The sequence below is a fragment of the Oreochromis aureus genome, linkage group 19, assembly GCF_013358895.1.
Source record: "Oreochromis aureus strain Israel breed Guangdong linkage group 19, ZZ_aureus, whole genome shotgun sequence".
NCBI lineage: Eukaryota > Metazoa > Chordata > Actinopteri > Cichliformes > Cichlidae > Oreochromis > Oreochromis aureus.
Window position 1 is genome coordinate 8,473,432 of NC_052960.1, and position 16,324 is coordinate 8,489,755.

The 16,324-nt window shown below is 42.5% G+C and overlaps 1 protein-coding gene across 6 annotated transcripts in view; it reads right to left on the minus strand.

The window, feature by feature from the left end:
- Positions 1 to 179: 179 nt before the first annotated feature.
- The window catches only part of dctn1b (dynactin 1b), a 35,078-nt gene continuing 18,933 nt past the window's right edge, over positions 180 to 16,324 (minus strand). For 3 of the 6 annotated variants that reach the window (XM_039603591.1, XM_039603589.1, XM_039603587.1), the window contains 27 exons: positions 15,482 to 15,499; positions 13,199 to 13,219; positions 11,829 to 11,999; positions 11,133 to 11,156; positions 10,481 to 10,678; positions 9,663 to 9,867; positions 9,334 to 9,412; positions 9,068 to 9,227; positions 8,835 to 8,939; positions 8,023 to 8,214; positions 7,796 to 7,912; positions 7,496 to 7,648; positions 7,242 to 7,402; positions 6,869 to 7,037; positions 6,595 to 6,663; positions 6,214 to 6,426; positions 5,912 to 6,073; positions 5,343 to 5,474; positions 5,111 to 5,239; positions 4,675 to 4,817; positions 4,431 to 4,597; positions 4,185 to 4,196; positions 3,342 to 3,469; positions 2,885 to 3,068; positions 2,580 to 2,653; positions 2,348 to 2,437; positions 180 to 1,053 (listed from right to left, as the gene is read on the minus strand). In XM_039603591.1, the coding sequence (XP_039459525.1) occupies positions 916 to 1,053; positions 2,348 to 2,437; positions 2,580 to 2,653; positions 2,885 to 3,068; positions 3,342 to 3,469; positions 4,185 to 4,196; positions 4,431 to 4,597; positions 4,675 to 4,817; positions 5,111 to 5,239; positions 5,343 to 5,474; positions 5,912 to 6,073; positions 6,214 to 6,426; positions 6,595 to 6,663; positions 6,869 to 7,037; positions 7,242 to 7,402; positions 7,496 to 7,648; positions 7,796 to 7,912; positions 8,023 to 8,214; positions 8,835 to 8,939; positions 9,068 to 9,227; positions 9,334 to 9,412; positions 9,663 to 9,867; positions 10,481 to 10,678; positions 11,133 to 11,156; positions 11,829 to 11,999; positions 13,199 to 13,219; positions 15,482 to 15,499 (3,414 nt within the window). In that variant the 3' untranslated portion in view covers positions 180 to 915. The remainder of the gene's footprint in view (positions 1,054 to 2,347; positions 2,438 to 2,579; positions 2,654 to 2,884; positions 3,069 to 3,341; positions 3,470 to 4,184; positions 4,197 to 4,430; positions 4,598 to 4,674; positions 4,818 to 5,110; positions 5,240 to 5,342; positions 5,475 to 5,911; positions 6,074 to 6,213; positions 6,427 to 6,594; positions 6,664 to 6,868; positions 7,038 to 7,241; positions 7,403 to 7,495; positions 7,649 to 7,795; positions 7,913 to 8,022; positions 8,215 to 8,834; positions 8,940 to 9,067; positions 9,228 to 9,333; positions 9,413 to 9,662; positions 9,868 to 10,480; positions 10,679 to 11,132; positions 11,157 to 11,828; positions 12,000 to 13,198; positions 13,220 to 15,481; positions 15,500 to 16,324) is intronic. The other 3 variants (XM_039603590.1, XM_031733441.2, XM_039603588.1) reach the window with 3 other exon arrangements.

The window sequence follows — 16,324 nt, forward strand, 5'->3', positions numbered from 1 at the left end:
CCTTTATGCTTTGTGTGAACAACTAAGGTGTGCTGCTTATGAAATCCATGAAGTGCTATAGAGAAAATTACATTTTATTTATGTAATTAACACATTTTGAACTCTTTAAGAAATATAACAAAAGGAAAGACACCCAGCTGAACTAAAATGATCCATGTGGCAAACAAAAACTGTTGTCAGCCGCCACCCTTATATCTCCTTTGGGCTTTTGGAGCCTTGACCTGACTTCTAAAAAAATAATTGGAAAAAAGACTAAAGAGCCACATGCGGCTCCGGAGCCGCAGGTTGCCGACCCCTGATCTAGACATAAAATACAAGGAAGGAATCACGATCTCATCATCCAGGTTCCAATTTACAGCCAGCAAGGCCTCAGTCAAATGCAGAGTTGCCTGAAACGAGTCACATGTGCAAAGATGTGCAGTCTGATTTTGGCTGTGTGAAAAAACAAAACAGTCCTTCTCTTTAGCCTCTGACCTGGACTGAAAATAATCACTAATAGTTAATCTCCCCAGTTATTTTCTCAGTTCTTTTAAAATGTCTTAAATGGGAATAATTACAAGAAATGTTTTTCAAGCCATCAGTGTAGATTCCACTGATATTCAAATAACACATGAAAACCCTCGACATTTAAAAACGCTAAAAATCTGAGGAAGACTTCTCAGTCTTCAAAGAATGTGACAATGACTAACATAGTTGCCAATAAGCTGCTTGTCAGTCGACTAACAAATTCAGACTCAATTTAGATTTGTATATTTCTACGTTTTAGCCTTCACCTGTGCACTTTGATGCCAGAGCTGCAGGTTACAATCTCACAGCTAATAACCTAAAAAGCCTCCTGGTGTGACTTGTTTGGCCCTGGAGAAAAAGCTGATGGTGGTGGAGTGTTTTGGTGCGGGAAGGCGGGGCATGTGATGTTTAGGTCCGCAGCAGACTGTGAACTCGCCGCAGCTCCGACTGTGACAGGACGAGGCGGTGGACCTGCTCCTGACCGCGGGGACACGGCACCATGACCCTTCCCACCAGCACCGTGTCACCCTGCTTCTCCTCCTTCACCTAAACACAGAAAATCAGTCGGCTTTAGATTCACTGAGATATTCAACATCTCTTTATCTCAGTCGGTGATCCCCACATGCTTCAAAGAGTCCATCATTGTTCCTGTCCCGAAGAAACCCCACCCTGCTTCTCTCAATGACTATCGTCCTGTAGCCCTCACCTCAGTAGTGATGAAGTGCTTTGAACGCCTAGTCAGAGACTTCATCATTTCTTCACTACCAGACACACTGGCCCCACTACAGTTCGCTTACCATCCAAATCGTTCCACAGACGATGCCATCTCTCATCTCCTCCACATATCACTTACTCACTTGGACACTAGAAGGGGGAATTATGTTAAAATGCTCTTCATCGACTACAGTTCTGCATTTAATACCATAATTCCCTCCACACTCACCACCAAGCTGGAGCACCTGGGACTCAGCTCATCTATGTGTCAGTGGATCTCCAACTTCCTAACTGGCAGACCACAGGCAGTAAGGATGGGCGGACATGTCTCAGCCTCCATCACTCAGCACTGGAGCCCCCCAGGGGTGTGTTCTGAGCCCCCTGCTGTACTCTTTGTACACATATGACTGTGTGGCCACTACCAGCTCCACCACCATCATTAATTTTGCTGACGACACCGTCGTGGTGGGCCTGATCTCTGATAACAACGAGACGGCCTACCTGAAGGAGATTAGGAATCTGGAGAACTGGTGCCAGAGGAACAACCTCCTTCTAAACGTCAGTAAGACAAAGGAGTTGATAGTGGACTTCAGCACTAAGCAGGAGAGGAACTACCAGACCCCCGTCATCAACGAGTGCCCAGTGGAGAGCATATTTGCACTGCACAAGACACTTACACATGTGGATTGCACAACCCTGGACATTATATTTCTTCATTAACATTTAGTACTTGTACAGCTGCTGTTATTGTTCTATATTTCTTCATATATTCTTATACATCTCTATATTGTGTATTTGTGTATTTTGTATTTTTAACTTTAATTTTTATATTTTATTTATTCTTTCCTAGTTAAATTCACCCTTCATTTTAATTTTCATATTTATTTCCTATCCTATTCATAGTCTTTTTTTTTCTTTAGGTCACGAGCAGTTGTCTAAGCATTTCACTGCATATCGTACTGTGTATGACTGTGTATGTGACAAATAAAAATTTGAATTTGAATTTGAACTTTAAATTCAGAAGCATTTGTACGCTGTAGCTCATGTCAGACAGCCAAAAGCTTTCATTCATCCAGCTCAGAGTCAAAACCGAGCTTTATCAGAGTGCATGTACCAGCAGACTTACCTTAACAAATGAGGTCGAAGGGAACGTGGCGAAATCAGACGAGACTCGAGCTCCGGGCTGCAGGTTGACGACGTGTTCTGCTACCTCGTCCTGACAGAAGCAGAAAAGATGAAGACTGTAAGGTGAGTACTTCAGGTGCAGCATCAGCTTGAACAGTAATGTTTTAATGTAACTTTTGTGCATTTTTATCATCTTATTCTCTCTGTGCTTCACAGCTTTGTTTTGTTTGCACCTTCAGTCTGTCCAGAGTGTCATTCAGGGACTGCAGTCTAGCTGTCTGTTCCAGGAGCTGAGCACCAGGGGTCACTGCAGGGCAAAAAAAATATGAGGAAATCTCTGAAATGCTGAAGTGCCCAACAATCAGTTCTAAATATTTGCACATGATTTCTGGTGTAATTAAGTTAAGAGCATCTAGGGTTTTCTTTGCACACTAATTCTTCACTCAGCTAAAAGTTATTCAGTCTAACCGTGCTGCTTTTGACACTGTCGTGTCAAATATTTATGAATTCCTTTCCTTGAGGAAGTAATGTCACATACCAGGAGATTTTCCAGTGATGTCCACCACCTTGACGTTGGCACTCATTTGCAGCAGTGTCTCCAGGAGCTGATCGGTCTTACGGTAGAGGGCACTGGAGAGCACTTCAGGACGTCCGTCTTTGGAGCGAAGCTTGGTCACATTGAGAGGAGGCAGAGAGGCGAGCTGAGCACGCATCTTCTCCGCCTGTTGGAAAACACTTTGATGGTGAATAAAAATGATCCATCTAATTTTAGGTGTGGTGATCTTAACCCAAAAAGCCCCAATCCATGTGGAAGTTAAGGTAAAATCTCAGCTTTGAAAATCTACAAGTTTTTTTTACCATATTTGTTGTGTTTAATGAAGGAATAATTTCACTCTTCAGTTATTTGTGTAACCTCTGCAGGTTCTTTGACCTCTAAAGTGTGACTTCACTATTGCATCCGTCGCATGCTGAGGTGGTGGAGAGGCATTGGTTACCTTCAGCCTGTTGTTCTCATTCTTCAGGTGTTTGATGCACAGCCTCTGAGCTTCGATCTGCTGAGTCAGCAGAGGTGAGTCGATCACTTGAACGCCCGATCCAGAGCCGACACCTGACATCATGTTTGCTGTGAACGATAACAGGAACGCCTTATGAGTATTTGAGTGGCGCCAAAGCTTTATTTAAACCTGAATGTTGGCAGTATTTTCACATTCATTTGACCCTCGGACCACAGCTTTGTACTCTCGTCTTTAACATTTAGTTCTGATGAAAAACCAAATAAACCTCTCGCATGCTACAGGCGCACGGCGGTGGAAGCAAAAATACATTTGACTTTTTATTCCACTGCATTTATTTGGCAGATGCCATTCCTGTGCATACTGACTGACTTGCATACAAATATTTGCATAAATAATGAGCAGATGTCCTTAAAAATATGGGAGGGAAATGGTGTGCATGCCAAAACAATGCATATACACAAAAACGAGTTTCTGCACGGTTTACTAAGACTTTTAGATACTGAATACAACACAAACAATACGGCTAGCTTTTTCTCAGTACCCATTCCGATTCAGTTTGATCCACCATCAGATTATTTGTTTCAATTTAATTCAAAGCTCTTTCTTGTGCTACAACTTCCTGGTTCAGTGGTATCATTATTGGTAGTGAATGGGTTTATTTTCTGACACCCTGGAATTTCCAGACCTGCAGACACTGAATAAAACATGCGTGTCATGTCTAACTCCTCTCAAATCATGCGAGCGAACCACTAAAGGTAAAAAAAATAAATAAATAAATAGCATGCATCATCACATCAGATGCCAATAGAAGCAAGTAGATACCTTTTTGTTCCTCTGAAGAATGAGTAGGTGAAAATAAGAGGAGTTAAAGAAGAGTTATACAGCGAGAAAGAAGAATCATTGGTTGTTGAGGAAAGATATTAAACTGGAGTTAAAATGATGATAAATAACCACAAAATTCAGCATCAATCCTGCAGTGTGATTGTCAGGTAGGTTAGTTAAAGTGCAAATTTATCTATTACCAGAGAACCACCAAACTAAGAGCATGTTATGCAGCTGCTCACTCACCGCCGGCCATTCCTGTGACAATGGAAGCGATTCCTGATGGCCCGGTTCCTCTCAGCCCATCGATGGTCATCTTTGATTGGCTGTTGATTCTCTGCTTCAGTTCGGCCTTCTCTGCCTCAAGCTGATCGATGTCGGCCTGCAGAGCGTCCATCGTCTCCTCGAACTCTCTGCGGAGGTGAGGACAATATAACACAACTGTAGATCTCCTCAATAATCTAAATCACAGACGTGTTCTTCTTCTTACTTCTCCTTCTTCTTCAGCAGAGTCTGGGCTTCATCAAGTCGAGTCTGGATCTTCTCAACACGTTCGTCTGCATCTTTGGATGAACTGTCCAGCTTCTTTTCTAGCAGGCTGAGACGCACGTTCGCCTCGCTCAGCTCTTCTCCCTGAAAAAGCACACATACCCCCCTAACTCAAAACACTGTGCCTCTGCAGAATTTGCCGAACAGCCAATTTGTTACTTTTCTTCAGATATTTTGGAGCAGATTCCCTCAGTGTGGACAGGTGTGAACGTTGATTTAAAACCAGTTCAGAAAACACAATTACACAATAAACTCCAGATGCAGATGAATATAAACCATCTACCATTTCAGCTGCATGAACTCTATCCTGACAAATGATTCTGCAATTCTGTGTTTTTAATGTTTTTATTCACAGTGAATTTGCTGCTTCTTTCTACCTTGATCTTGAGAGACTTCTTCAGCTCCTTGATGACCGTCTCTCTGTCCTCCAGCTTTAAGCCGAGTCCTTCTGCATCTGTGATTTCTGCTCGAAGAGCTGCCGCTCGCACATCTACTGGCGGAGGGTTCTGGAAGAAAAATGGAGTAATATGAAAATAATATTCTGGGTTCACGAAGCCACAACTAAAATACCGACACAGCTTCACAGTGGTCCCACACTGAGCTAATTACCTTGTTTTGAGGCTTCTCTGAGTCATACTCTCCCTCCTGCATAGCAGTCGCCATCTTGTTCATGGTTGCTATGACAATGCTACAGGACTGTCGCAGATACTCGTAGGGGTTGGCACCCTGGGATCCATAGATCTGAAAACGAAAGTATGATTGTCCAGAAGGCTGTCAAGTCATTGGTCCATAAACGTGCTCAGACAACAACAAAAATCAAAGTACATGAACTCCTTCGATTAGCAGGTCAGACTTTTATAATAGTTTCCGTTACATAAACACTTTCTCAGCTCACATTGAGTTCATTCAAAAAATTGCTGGCTCTCAAAATTCCCAATAATTCCTGCTGCAAGATGACTTCTTATGGAAACTGTTGTCACCGTGTCACTGCATTGTTTTTAAATTTATTTACTTGAAATATTCTGCTATATAAGAATTTTTGCACCTAAATCAATATTACTTTTTATTGTCAGCCAGAATTCTTAATTACAAATGACTAATTTACTCTAAGCAGTGTCCTCCACATACGTCCCAGCAGGTCACGTGACCTTGTTTCACTTAAGTAATAATGTACGTACTTGTTCTCCAGCTTTGAACGCCACATCCTCCAGTTTGACGGCCGACAGCCCCTCCTGTTCACCGAGAGGTGACATCATCTGAGCTCCGGCTGCTGCCACTTCCTGCAGGACTGCCACCACCCAGGTCAGGTGTTTCCTGCAGTCTGAGAGGGTGTCTGACACCTGTTGGGTAAAAAGGTAAGATAGGAAGAAAACGAACATGAAATGAAAAACAGATTTTTTTTTTGATTTTTTTTTTACTGTCACTTTCACCATAGATCTGGAGGGGGGGGTTAACTTGATGGTTTGATCACCATGGTTACCTGCTGTCCAAAGCTAAGTGCCGCTGGGATGCCAGGCGCATCCGTTCCAGGCATTCTACGACGAATCTTCTTGCAGAACTGCCGGATGTCGCTGCAGGATGTCTCCAGATCCTTCAGCAGCACGGCGAGGTCGGCTTTCTCCTGACCCGCGTGCAGGAACGCCCGCAGACGACCCACCTCCACAGCCATGCAGTCCAAGGCACTCTGGGTAAACTGCACATGAACATAAGCCATGAGTAACCAGTGAAGTCTATTTCTTTAACCAGAAAAACAAAAGCAAAATACATGAAAAAAGATTGAGACAAAGCTGGATTGAGGGCCGAGGTGGTTTATAAACTTCCTAAAGATTCCTCGGAGACTGCAGGTGATGTCGGTACTCACTCTGATGTGATCAGCCAGCTGCATGGTGCAGTCCTCATTCTGATCTGCCAGGTGGATGCTGTACAGGTGCTGAAAAAGGACAAATATTAAACAAGCAGTAGGAGTCTAAATTGCATGTTTTCATCATAATGCAAATGAATTTTGTAATACAATACAGGAAAATATACTATAACAATGAAAATAAGGCAGAATATTAGACATTAAATACTTTGTTTTAATGAAACACAGTTATATTAAATTACAGTAATCATGCATTAACTTTGTTTGTGTGTACCTGATAATATTTAATGGCCTTGGTAAGCGGCTCCACGTTGACCGTCTCATCCAGCTGGTCTTTGTGCAGCAGGTCAATAAGGAAGTCCAGAGATCGCTCATGGACGCTCATCTCTGGGTACAGAGAGCCGATCTTCTTATAGACCTCCACGCTGCACTGAGACAGAGCTCTGACAAGCACAAGAAGAACGTATGGAGCAGTTACTCTAATGATAAGCAACCCCTGAAAAAATTCTTTATTCGGAAGCAGTGAAACAGAGTCAGGCACAGCCAGGACATTAACACTGAAAATACAGTTACAACTTTAAAGAGTCGTCTCTCAGGCTATCATATCAGGTGTTTATCTTTAGTTTAGAGTCTGTGGTGATACTTACTGCTCGTATTTGTGCAGCGTGGCCTGCAGCAGACTGAGCGAGTAGACGAGACCACCCGCGAAGCTCAGCTGCTCACCCAAAGCTCCCTTCAAGCCGGCTCGCTCCACGCAGTTTTCATTCAGATCAAATTTCTCCTGTGCCTGTTTGCTGATCAGCTCGGCCTAAAAGACACGTAAACAGGAACAAAGACATGTTTAAACCTCATGAAGAGCAAGTCTCGTCTTCCTGTTTCTAAAAGATGCAGTGGCTTTTACCTTGCAGATGAGTCTGGGGATGAGCAGCAACACCAGGATGCAGTCGTGGTCTCCACCGTGACGGAGGAAGGACTCTGGCATGAAGGAGGTCAGAAGAGAAACGTGTCTGTTGGCCTGACCCACCTCCATCTTCCTCAGCTCCATCTCAATAGCCTAAAACAGACATTAGAAGTTTTGTTTAGCTCCAAAGTTAAAATCAGAAGTTTTGATTTAAAACCTCTAAACACAAAGGCAATCTCAAGCCATGTGAAAAGAGGAGCTACTTATTATTCAGACCAAAACCCTGTTATTGGTTCTGACCTTGGCGTAGGCCTTCGTCTCTGCAAATTTAATCTTGAAATCAAACATCTCCGCTGGCGGCTGCTGCTGCAGCTCTGCTGAGGCTTCCTGCTGGCTGGTCAGCTCTCTGTTCACCTCCTGCAGCAAACACATGAGAACAATCATGACTGACTGACTGCAGGACACCAACACGTGATTAACAAGTTAGATATGAAAAGACGTTTTACATATTTCCTCTACATGCTTACCTGTAGGTGAGCCGTGAGCTCCCGGTACTTCTTGATGGTCTGCTGGTAATCGGCTACGGTCTCCTGTGCGGCTTCAACTCGTTTCTCTGCCTCTCGGACTCTCGCTGCTCCCAGATCCAGCATCTCCCTCAGCTCCAGCTCCGTCTCTCTGGCGTTCTCCTGCAGCTCGTCGTTCATCTCATTTATAGCTTCCTGCACGAAGGAGATGATCACAAACAATTAGGGCCACCTCCTTTTTTTAAATTGGTTTTTGAAATCTGTCACTGTTTTTCTAGATCAACAGATTTTTGTGGGGTAATTATGAGATTTTGCAGCTTGTATAAACTCATGTTTTGTTTATTATTGGAAAAAACAACGTACATTAAAGTTTCTTTAAACTGGAATCTATTTTCTTGTATATTTCAGTGATTGTGCAATAAGCTGCAATGCTTTCAGACACTTTTGTCATTCTTTAATGACAGGTACAAGACAGACGAGTTTCTTGTGTAGGACATATGATCATTGTTCGAGGTCAGTGCACACCAAAGGAGCACTTTAATCCAACAAAAGCTGCAGTGATGACAAACACCAGAGGGCACCAAATGCATATTAATGACCCCGGGCCCATATTATTAATGAAATGAGTCAGCAAACAGCAGTACTTCAATTTTCTCAGACCTTATTACTATACATGTATGCAGGTAGGCCAGTCTGAGCAGTAAAACGAGATAGTGAGAAATAAATCAGAGTGTTTATGGACTGAAAATCACTTTGGGATTTTTATTAAGCTGCTCAGTTTGTTGCCATGTTTCTTCTGGGCGATTCTCACTCACCAGATCTGTGACTGTCTCTCTCAGCTCTCTGACTTTCTCCTCCAGGTCCAAGTTCCTCTCTGTCAGAGTTTCCACCATCTCCTCTGCACCTAAGGCTGCATCCACCTGAAAGAGAGCACATGTTGTTTTTCTGCCACGAATTAAAAGATCACAGGCCTGAGGGAGCTACCTTTCACTTCCTCTACAGTGTCACAAGTCAGAAAAGATGCAGCTCAGTCATAAGGTCCACTGACCTGCTCTTTCAGCTCATCAATGGTCTTTTCTGCCGCTTTCATCTCTTCCTGCAGTTTCTCCTTCTGGCTTCTCAGAGAGTCAAGCTCCACGTTCTTCTTCTCCATCTGCTTCTGCAACTTCACGTGTTCCTGCTTCTCTGACGCAGACAGGTCACGCATCCTGGACACAGAAAATACACATCAATGGTTTGGTAAAGTCGTAAAGTTCTGAATTAAAGTTCAGTTCAGTATAATCGTAGCTTTCATGAAGACACCAGTGGACCTACCTGACCAGAGCTTCCTTCAACCTGCTGTTCTGCTCCTCCAGCTGTTTCACATGGTAACTGGAGGCGGCACCATCTGAGCCTGACAGAAACCCAAAAACAAAACAAAAAAATAAAGCTCGTCATTAAAGCTTGAAAACTTTTCATTTTACACTAAATTTATGTTCATTTTACATAGTTTAAAACCCAGACTCAAACTTAAGTATTGGTATTGATGGTTCATCTCCTTCTGGTGTGATCACTGCTGATTAAACTACCAACATGCTCTGATTTAATAGAAATGTGGCCTGCATATAACAACATCTGCAACGATAACATCAGCTCTTCAGCACCTTTCTCCTCAATCTCATGCTTGAGGATCTCCAGGTCCATGGTGAGCTCATCCACTTTCTCCTTGAGGGAATCCACCTCCAGCTGCAGAGACTCTGCTCTCTCCTCAGCCATCTCCTTATCCAGCGTCGCCATCTCGATGGCGTCCGCTGTGTCCGACATTTCCTCCATGTAATGCTCCTTTGCCTCCAGAGCTTCTTTAGCCTCCTACACACAAAAAAGCTTATTTTCAACAAAGTATTAAATAACTACATGTTTAAACTGCATGCAAATCATGTACTTTTTCCCCTTATTTAAAGCCAATTATAAACTATATTTGTCATATTCATAATATTTGCAAACATTTGTTTTTGTTGCTTCTCTTTAACCTCTAAAACATCAGATCCTTTAATAATAATTTTACAGGAAGTAAGAAGGTATGTGGCAGGTGCTGTTAATCAAACATACTGTGAACACTTTACCAAAATACCCAAAATAATCTGCAATAAAGGTTGAGATGTGTTTAGGCCCAATAATCTCAAAACCTACAGACTTAAAGTAAGAGTGTGGAGCAGTCAAAAGGCCATGAGCCAATGAACTTAGAGGACAACAGCTGGAATAAGGTCTCAGCAAATCATCTGCATAAGCAGCGGCCTGGCCTAGTAGGGCTTTGTAAGTAATTAATAAGATTTTTAATGAATTGTTGTTCTTTTGGAAGTTAATGAAGAAATTGCTAGCTAGTTTTTTGTTAGCGGTCGACTGCTGCTTTTTAACACTTTTCAGCTGAGCCTGAGCATCTACACTGCATCCCCTCCCTCCTCTTCCATCTGTGGCTCCTTACCCTCTTGGCCTCCTTGAGTTGCTTCTGTAGCTCGGCCTGCTGTTCTTGCATCTTGGTCTTCCACTCCTGCAGCTGCTCCAGCTGGATCTTGTGCTTCTCCAGCTCCTTCAGTTTGGCTTTGTCCTCCATGCGCTTCATCTTCAGGGTCTCCAGCTTCTCCTCCAGGTCCTTCACTTGATTACGCAGCGCCTCCTCTTCCTGGGTAACAGTTATATGGACAAGATGAAGAGGAAAGTGAGATTTAAATAAACGCATATTGCAGGAAACTCTCTAAAACACAAAAGGAGGATTCAAACTTGCTCCATTTTCTTTCCTTTTTATGAATCATTTCTCTTTAACGATTCTTCAGAGTGAAGACTGAAAGCAGTAGATCAGGTTTAAAGCCTTGTGTTAGAAGCACTTGCGCATTAAATATTAAACCTGCAGAAAATTCACCTGTGGAGAGAAAACACACACATACATGCTGTATCACACATCCAGTGTGCACACACTTGCAGATAATCACACTCCTCTAAACACTCTCTGAATCCTGTAATAAACGTGCAGCACACACGCGGGTTAAAAAGGGAGTCACACCTCAGCTGATTAAAACGTTAGTGAGAGCAGAACAACACTTCAATACTTCAAGTGCAGAAACATCACATCACACCACCTGTGTTTCCATAGTGACATCTTCCTGGGGGGACAAAATACCAATTAGACCGATTATCCCCACTTTAACATTACAAAAAAACCCCCCAAAAAACACACACACACAGAAGGCGATTTTTACAAAAAGTTAATGTGATAATCTCTGATGTTTAAATACAACTTCATATGCAAAAGACAACGAGAGACACAAACGAAGGTCTTGGTGTTGATTTGTTATCAGCACATTAACAGGCAGATAATTCACAAAAACATAGGTAAATTCTGTCATGTTGCCTAAAAAGTGGTTCAGACCCTTCAGCTCTCGTTTTGACTCTGCTGGATGATGTCAACACAAAGTGACAGCTGGGTCAAAAATACACTTAAATTTAGAGGAGAGATACTGACAAAGTTGTCACATCTGATTTTACTCCTTCGTTGTGCTTGTGCGGGTTATACTCAGAGTCCACCGACTATGATGGTACATTAAATCCTGTTAAACAAAATGTATGAATGAATTAATGTAACTATGGGTAGTGCCTTTTTAAGCAGGCTTTGCTCATTAACATAAATACTTGTTGTGGACTAAGTGCTGCCACAGAAGCTTCCTTCATAAGGGGTATTAAGGATTCAAAGAAAAGAAAAATATATAGGTAAACAGTAAAACACATCAGATCTGTCCAACGCAGGGTGAACAGAACTGATCCAGACACACACTGACCTTGCTGGGGATGGGAGCTGGAGGGTTTCCAGGGGAGTGGAGGGTGGGGATGACCGGAGCAGCCAGGGGGGTCTGTGCCGGCGTGCTGGGCTCGCTGCTGCTCATCTCCCCAGCAGAGGCTGAAGCCGAGCCAGACGCAGCCCCCTTCCCTCCTGCAGGTCGGCTGGGCTGCTGAAGGAATCGAGAAAAAAGTCCAATCAACAACAAGAATTTTTTTTAAAAAAGAACCATTTTGCAAAAAGCAGCAAAGAGTAAATCACTTGTGTGGATGAGGCCAAAAAAGGTGTCCCTCTGAAAGCTGAGTGCATTTAATTATTGTAGTTTTTTTTAGCTTGACAGCTGTGATTCAGGATGTGATGTCTACAAGCACCATGAGAAACGTTAACAGCTGCATCTGACAGAGTTACAGTGCTGTGGAAAAGTCTCCCCTCATTTCTTTATATTTTTTTTCCAAGGAGCCCGATTAAACAGGACATCTTTTAAACTGTACCATTAAGCATGTTGTTACTAACAGACTGCCACAAAAAAACAAAAAAAAAACAGAATAGTTTAATAAAATAAATATGGTGAAGAATAAAACATGGTGATAACAACACGGTCTTTAAAATTGTACGAACTCAGTTTCTGCCTTACATGCTGCATTTTCTTTCATGTTTGCACATGATTTAATTCATCATTACACCTATTTCCAATTTCTAAGCAAAATATAAAGAAATTAGGGATTGTTCACCTCATGGTGCTCTTCATTTAACTTGAGTTTTATAAAAATTAAAACAGGACTGTATATTATTAAATGTCTATATATTAAAAGACTTGATTATTCACGCTCATTGTTTGCTTCAGACCTGAAAAGGAGAATTTCAGTTTATCTAAAAATTGGAAAAACTGACTAAGTTGTTTGTTGTTTTAGCTGTTCACATTTCCAAAAAAAGATATACAACTGGTCCCTTCTTCAGTGGACCTCAATAATGACCCCAGACACAATTAAGACCTTAAAATCGAGATTGTTGGATTAAGTATTACTGATGTAGTAATAAATGAGAAGTGCTGAAAACATTAATATAATATATAAAAACGGTATGCAGCAGATGGAAAGCAATAAGAAATAAAGCAAACTTTAGATGAATAAATGTAGTATTGACGTAAGTTAGTCTTGATAAAATGTTTTTAATAAGTGTAAAATCTGTAAGATTAAAGTAGACCATCTAGAACATTTTTATGCTTTTGAACAAAAAACGATTTGTGTTATAAATGAGCAGTTATGTGCATAAATCTGATCTGCCTCATGAAGTGAAAATAACAATCACATGTTTAAATAACACAGGCTGACAAGAGGCGGAAACCCTGATGATGTTAAAGACTGGGCTCACCTTTGGCCTTCTGGCCGTGGTCTGAAGAAGAGGAGGAGAGGAAGCAGGTAAAGGTCAAAGGGCAGCAGGAGGAGAGGAGAGGAGGGAAGAGAAGGAAAGAAACAAGCAGGGTTAGTGATTCAAGGCAAAGTCATAGTAAAGAAAGATTACAAAAAATAAAAACAAGGAGAAAATGAGTGGATGAAGCTGATATGACTTTAGGGCATCCTTGAATATTTGCTGCTTCACTCACAGTTGAAACCCTGTTAATGTATTCTTCTTCACAAGATGCCTCCTCTACTTATATTACTATCATCTATCATAATAACATCTACAAAGATCTCTGCTCTGCTGTATCTCTAATGATCTTTATTGTCTTAGCTGATCTCCGGGCCTGATCTCATCCACCCATATGACCACAGTCTTGGCAACAACAGAGACACTGACTGGTACTGCCGCTGTGACCTCAATGACCGCATTGTATCTCAGTTAGCTTCATTTCTGTCGAACTACATTCATACTGCTGAGGTAACAGCAGCATTCGGGTACAACATGTGTTTCAGACATGCTACACCGCAGGGTGGATGACAGGATATGCAGTTGAGCTTGTAAAGAAACACTTTGCACTGTATAACACACATGGGTTTCACTATTTTTGATTTCCTACCTCGAGGACGACAATGACAAATGCAGTCAAACTATAGAGTCCGTGGTAACTTGTCCACAAATCTTCAGTCATCCAGGCCTATAGACAAGCTAACAACCCCCTGTAAGGAATGTGTATTCCTCAGTGGGTTGATGAGTGGTTTTTGAAACCAGTTGCAAAGTTGCTTCACCACAAACACCCTTGTGATTGGTTTTGGTAGCAGACTGCCATGGTCGACTACAGTTTTCATGGAAGATACCAACTCGTCTGCAAACACACATTTTAAAACTATTACCTTGGTGGTCTCCATTTATGCTTTGTGTCACACTCTGCAGTTTCACTACTGCTTAGCAAGTATTTGGGGAGTATATGCAGACAAGCTGGCATCTTTCATAAAAACTACAGTCTGCAAGGAGGTGCTCGGTGCAGCAGTGTAACCCAGCTTCACCTACTAACAGCAAAAAAACCTCCAACATTCGACTGGTAAAAATATATTTTTCCCCAACTAACCGAAGGTTATCAAGGGTTCGTAGACTGATCTCTAGGCCCAGGTTACATGACCTAATTATTTTCCTGTGATATGAAACTGAGAAACTGAGTCGCTATTCAGCAAAATCATAGTCTGTTTTTCTATAACACACTAAAGTTCAAATTATTTTCTTCAAAGATCCTGGAAGTAAATGAAAAATGTGGTACCAATTTAAAAAAGAAGAAAGATAAAAATACTCAAGTGTAGATTTGCACATGGAAAAGATTTATAATATATTACAAATGTACCAATTAACCATTGTCTCTGTTACCTGTAATTAGTGTTAAATCACAGAGGAAACGATCTTTGACAATACCAGAAAATTCTGAAGCATTCAGGCATGCTACAGTAAGTCTACAGTTAACAATATTAATCTTTTCTGGTGACTATCAGTTCATGTTAAAGTACGTCTCTGATGATTAGCTCAGCATTTAAACTAGTCAGGTGACCACTTAACCCAAGCCTGACCAGACACTTGTATACCTTCCAGCATATTCAGGGTAAAATGATCTGTTGCATCCAATTATCTTCCACCATCTGCCCTCAGTACACTCAATCCATATCCATCTCCATCTAGTCTAGGCTAGTTATTGTTCTTTATTGGATTAAGGCTCTACCATCCAGCAGAAACTCGCCCAAGCTTATAGCTGTACCACCTAAGATCCGTCAGTCCTCTTAAACCACCGTGTCGTGCTATAGTTCCCAGAACAAACTGTACTCAAACCACATCTGCCTGTTTGCCACATCTGCAAACATTGATGGAAATCAACGTATAGTCATGAGTAAGACATAGCTTCCGTATGATGAGGCTAAATAAAACGATAAATATGATACATGGCAACTCAACAACTGCAAACACACGTAGAAGCATGGACAGCTACCAACAGCATGGGCAAAATAAACTTTGAAGTCAAAGAAAGAGCACAGCTGAGCTGCAAACACTTTTACTTTTATGCTGGGAATGTTAAATATCAATGGTCTGGGCAAAAACGGGAAAAAAAAGGCAATTCCACCTTAAACAAAATGAGGACACATGACCTTTACAACAGCTCCGCCAACAAAATGAAAAGGATGATAACATCAACACAAGAAACCCAACAGAAAAAGAGCATCACATGGAGTTCTGTACCTTCCGGGGTGCAGGAGTCTGTCTCATCATTTTTGCAAGGGAAGAAGACATACACACACACGGTCACCCAGAAACAAACACACACACACACAAACAGGAAGCTGATAAAACAGGCAAAGATCCACAGACAGCAGGTTCAGAACAGACAGGCGGAAAGCTGAAGCTGAACAGTCAGACAGGCAGCGGCTCAGGCCGGGGAGCTGCAGTGGTGCAAATGGCCGCGGCGATTTATTCCCAGGCTCCCCCTCCCTCCCACTGTTCGTCCCTTCCTCCTGCTATCGTCCTCCTTTATGTCCTCTTTCTCTCATAATCCATTTGCCGGCGCCCTCTGTCAGCACCTCTCTTCTGCTCTCGGCTCTGATTAGGACTCGAACATCCCTCTGCCGTGAGCCTCCAGCCTGCTGCCGTTTCCTGCTACACCGGAGACGCCTCTCCTCCCCTAACCTCCCTCTCCAACCCTCTGTCTCATTTCCCCCCCTCTTCTCTCTCTCCACTTGTTGGGATTTGTCAGCTGCTCCTGCATTACATCACTGTGTGCCCTCCTCCCTCCCTGCTGCTCACCCACTCATCACCACCTCTAACACAGACAGACGGGGGGGAGGGAGAGGGGGAGGGAGGGATGGGTGTGAAGTGGTGATTGGGGACAGACAGGGGAGGAAAGAGATGATGTGAGGCAGAGGAGGGCGGGGCTGTAAATGGAGGTGAGAGGGAAAAATGAGCAGCCATGCTGATGCAAGCCTCTCTTGTCTCCTAGCAACGCTGGCAGATCCTCAAAAAGGTTCGTTAAAATCAGGCAGACAAAAACAAAAGGGGTGGGGGGGGGCGAAACCTGAATGGCTTTAC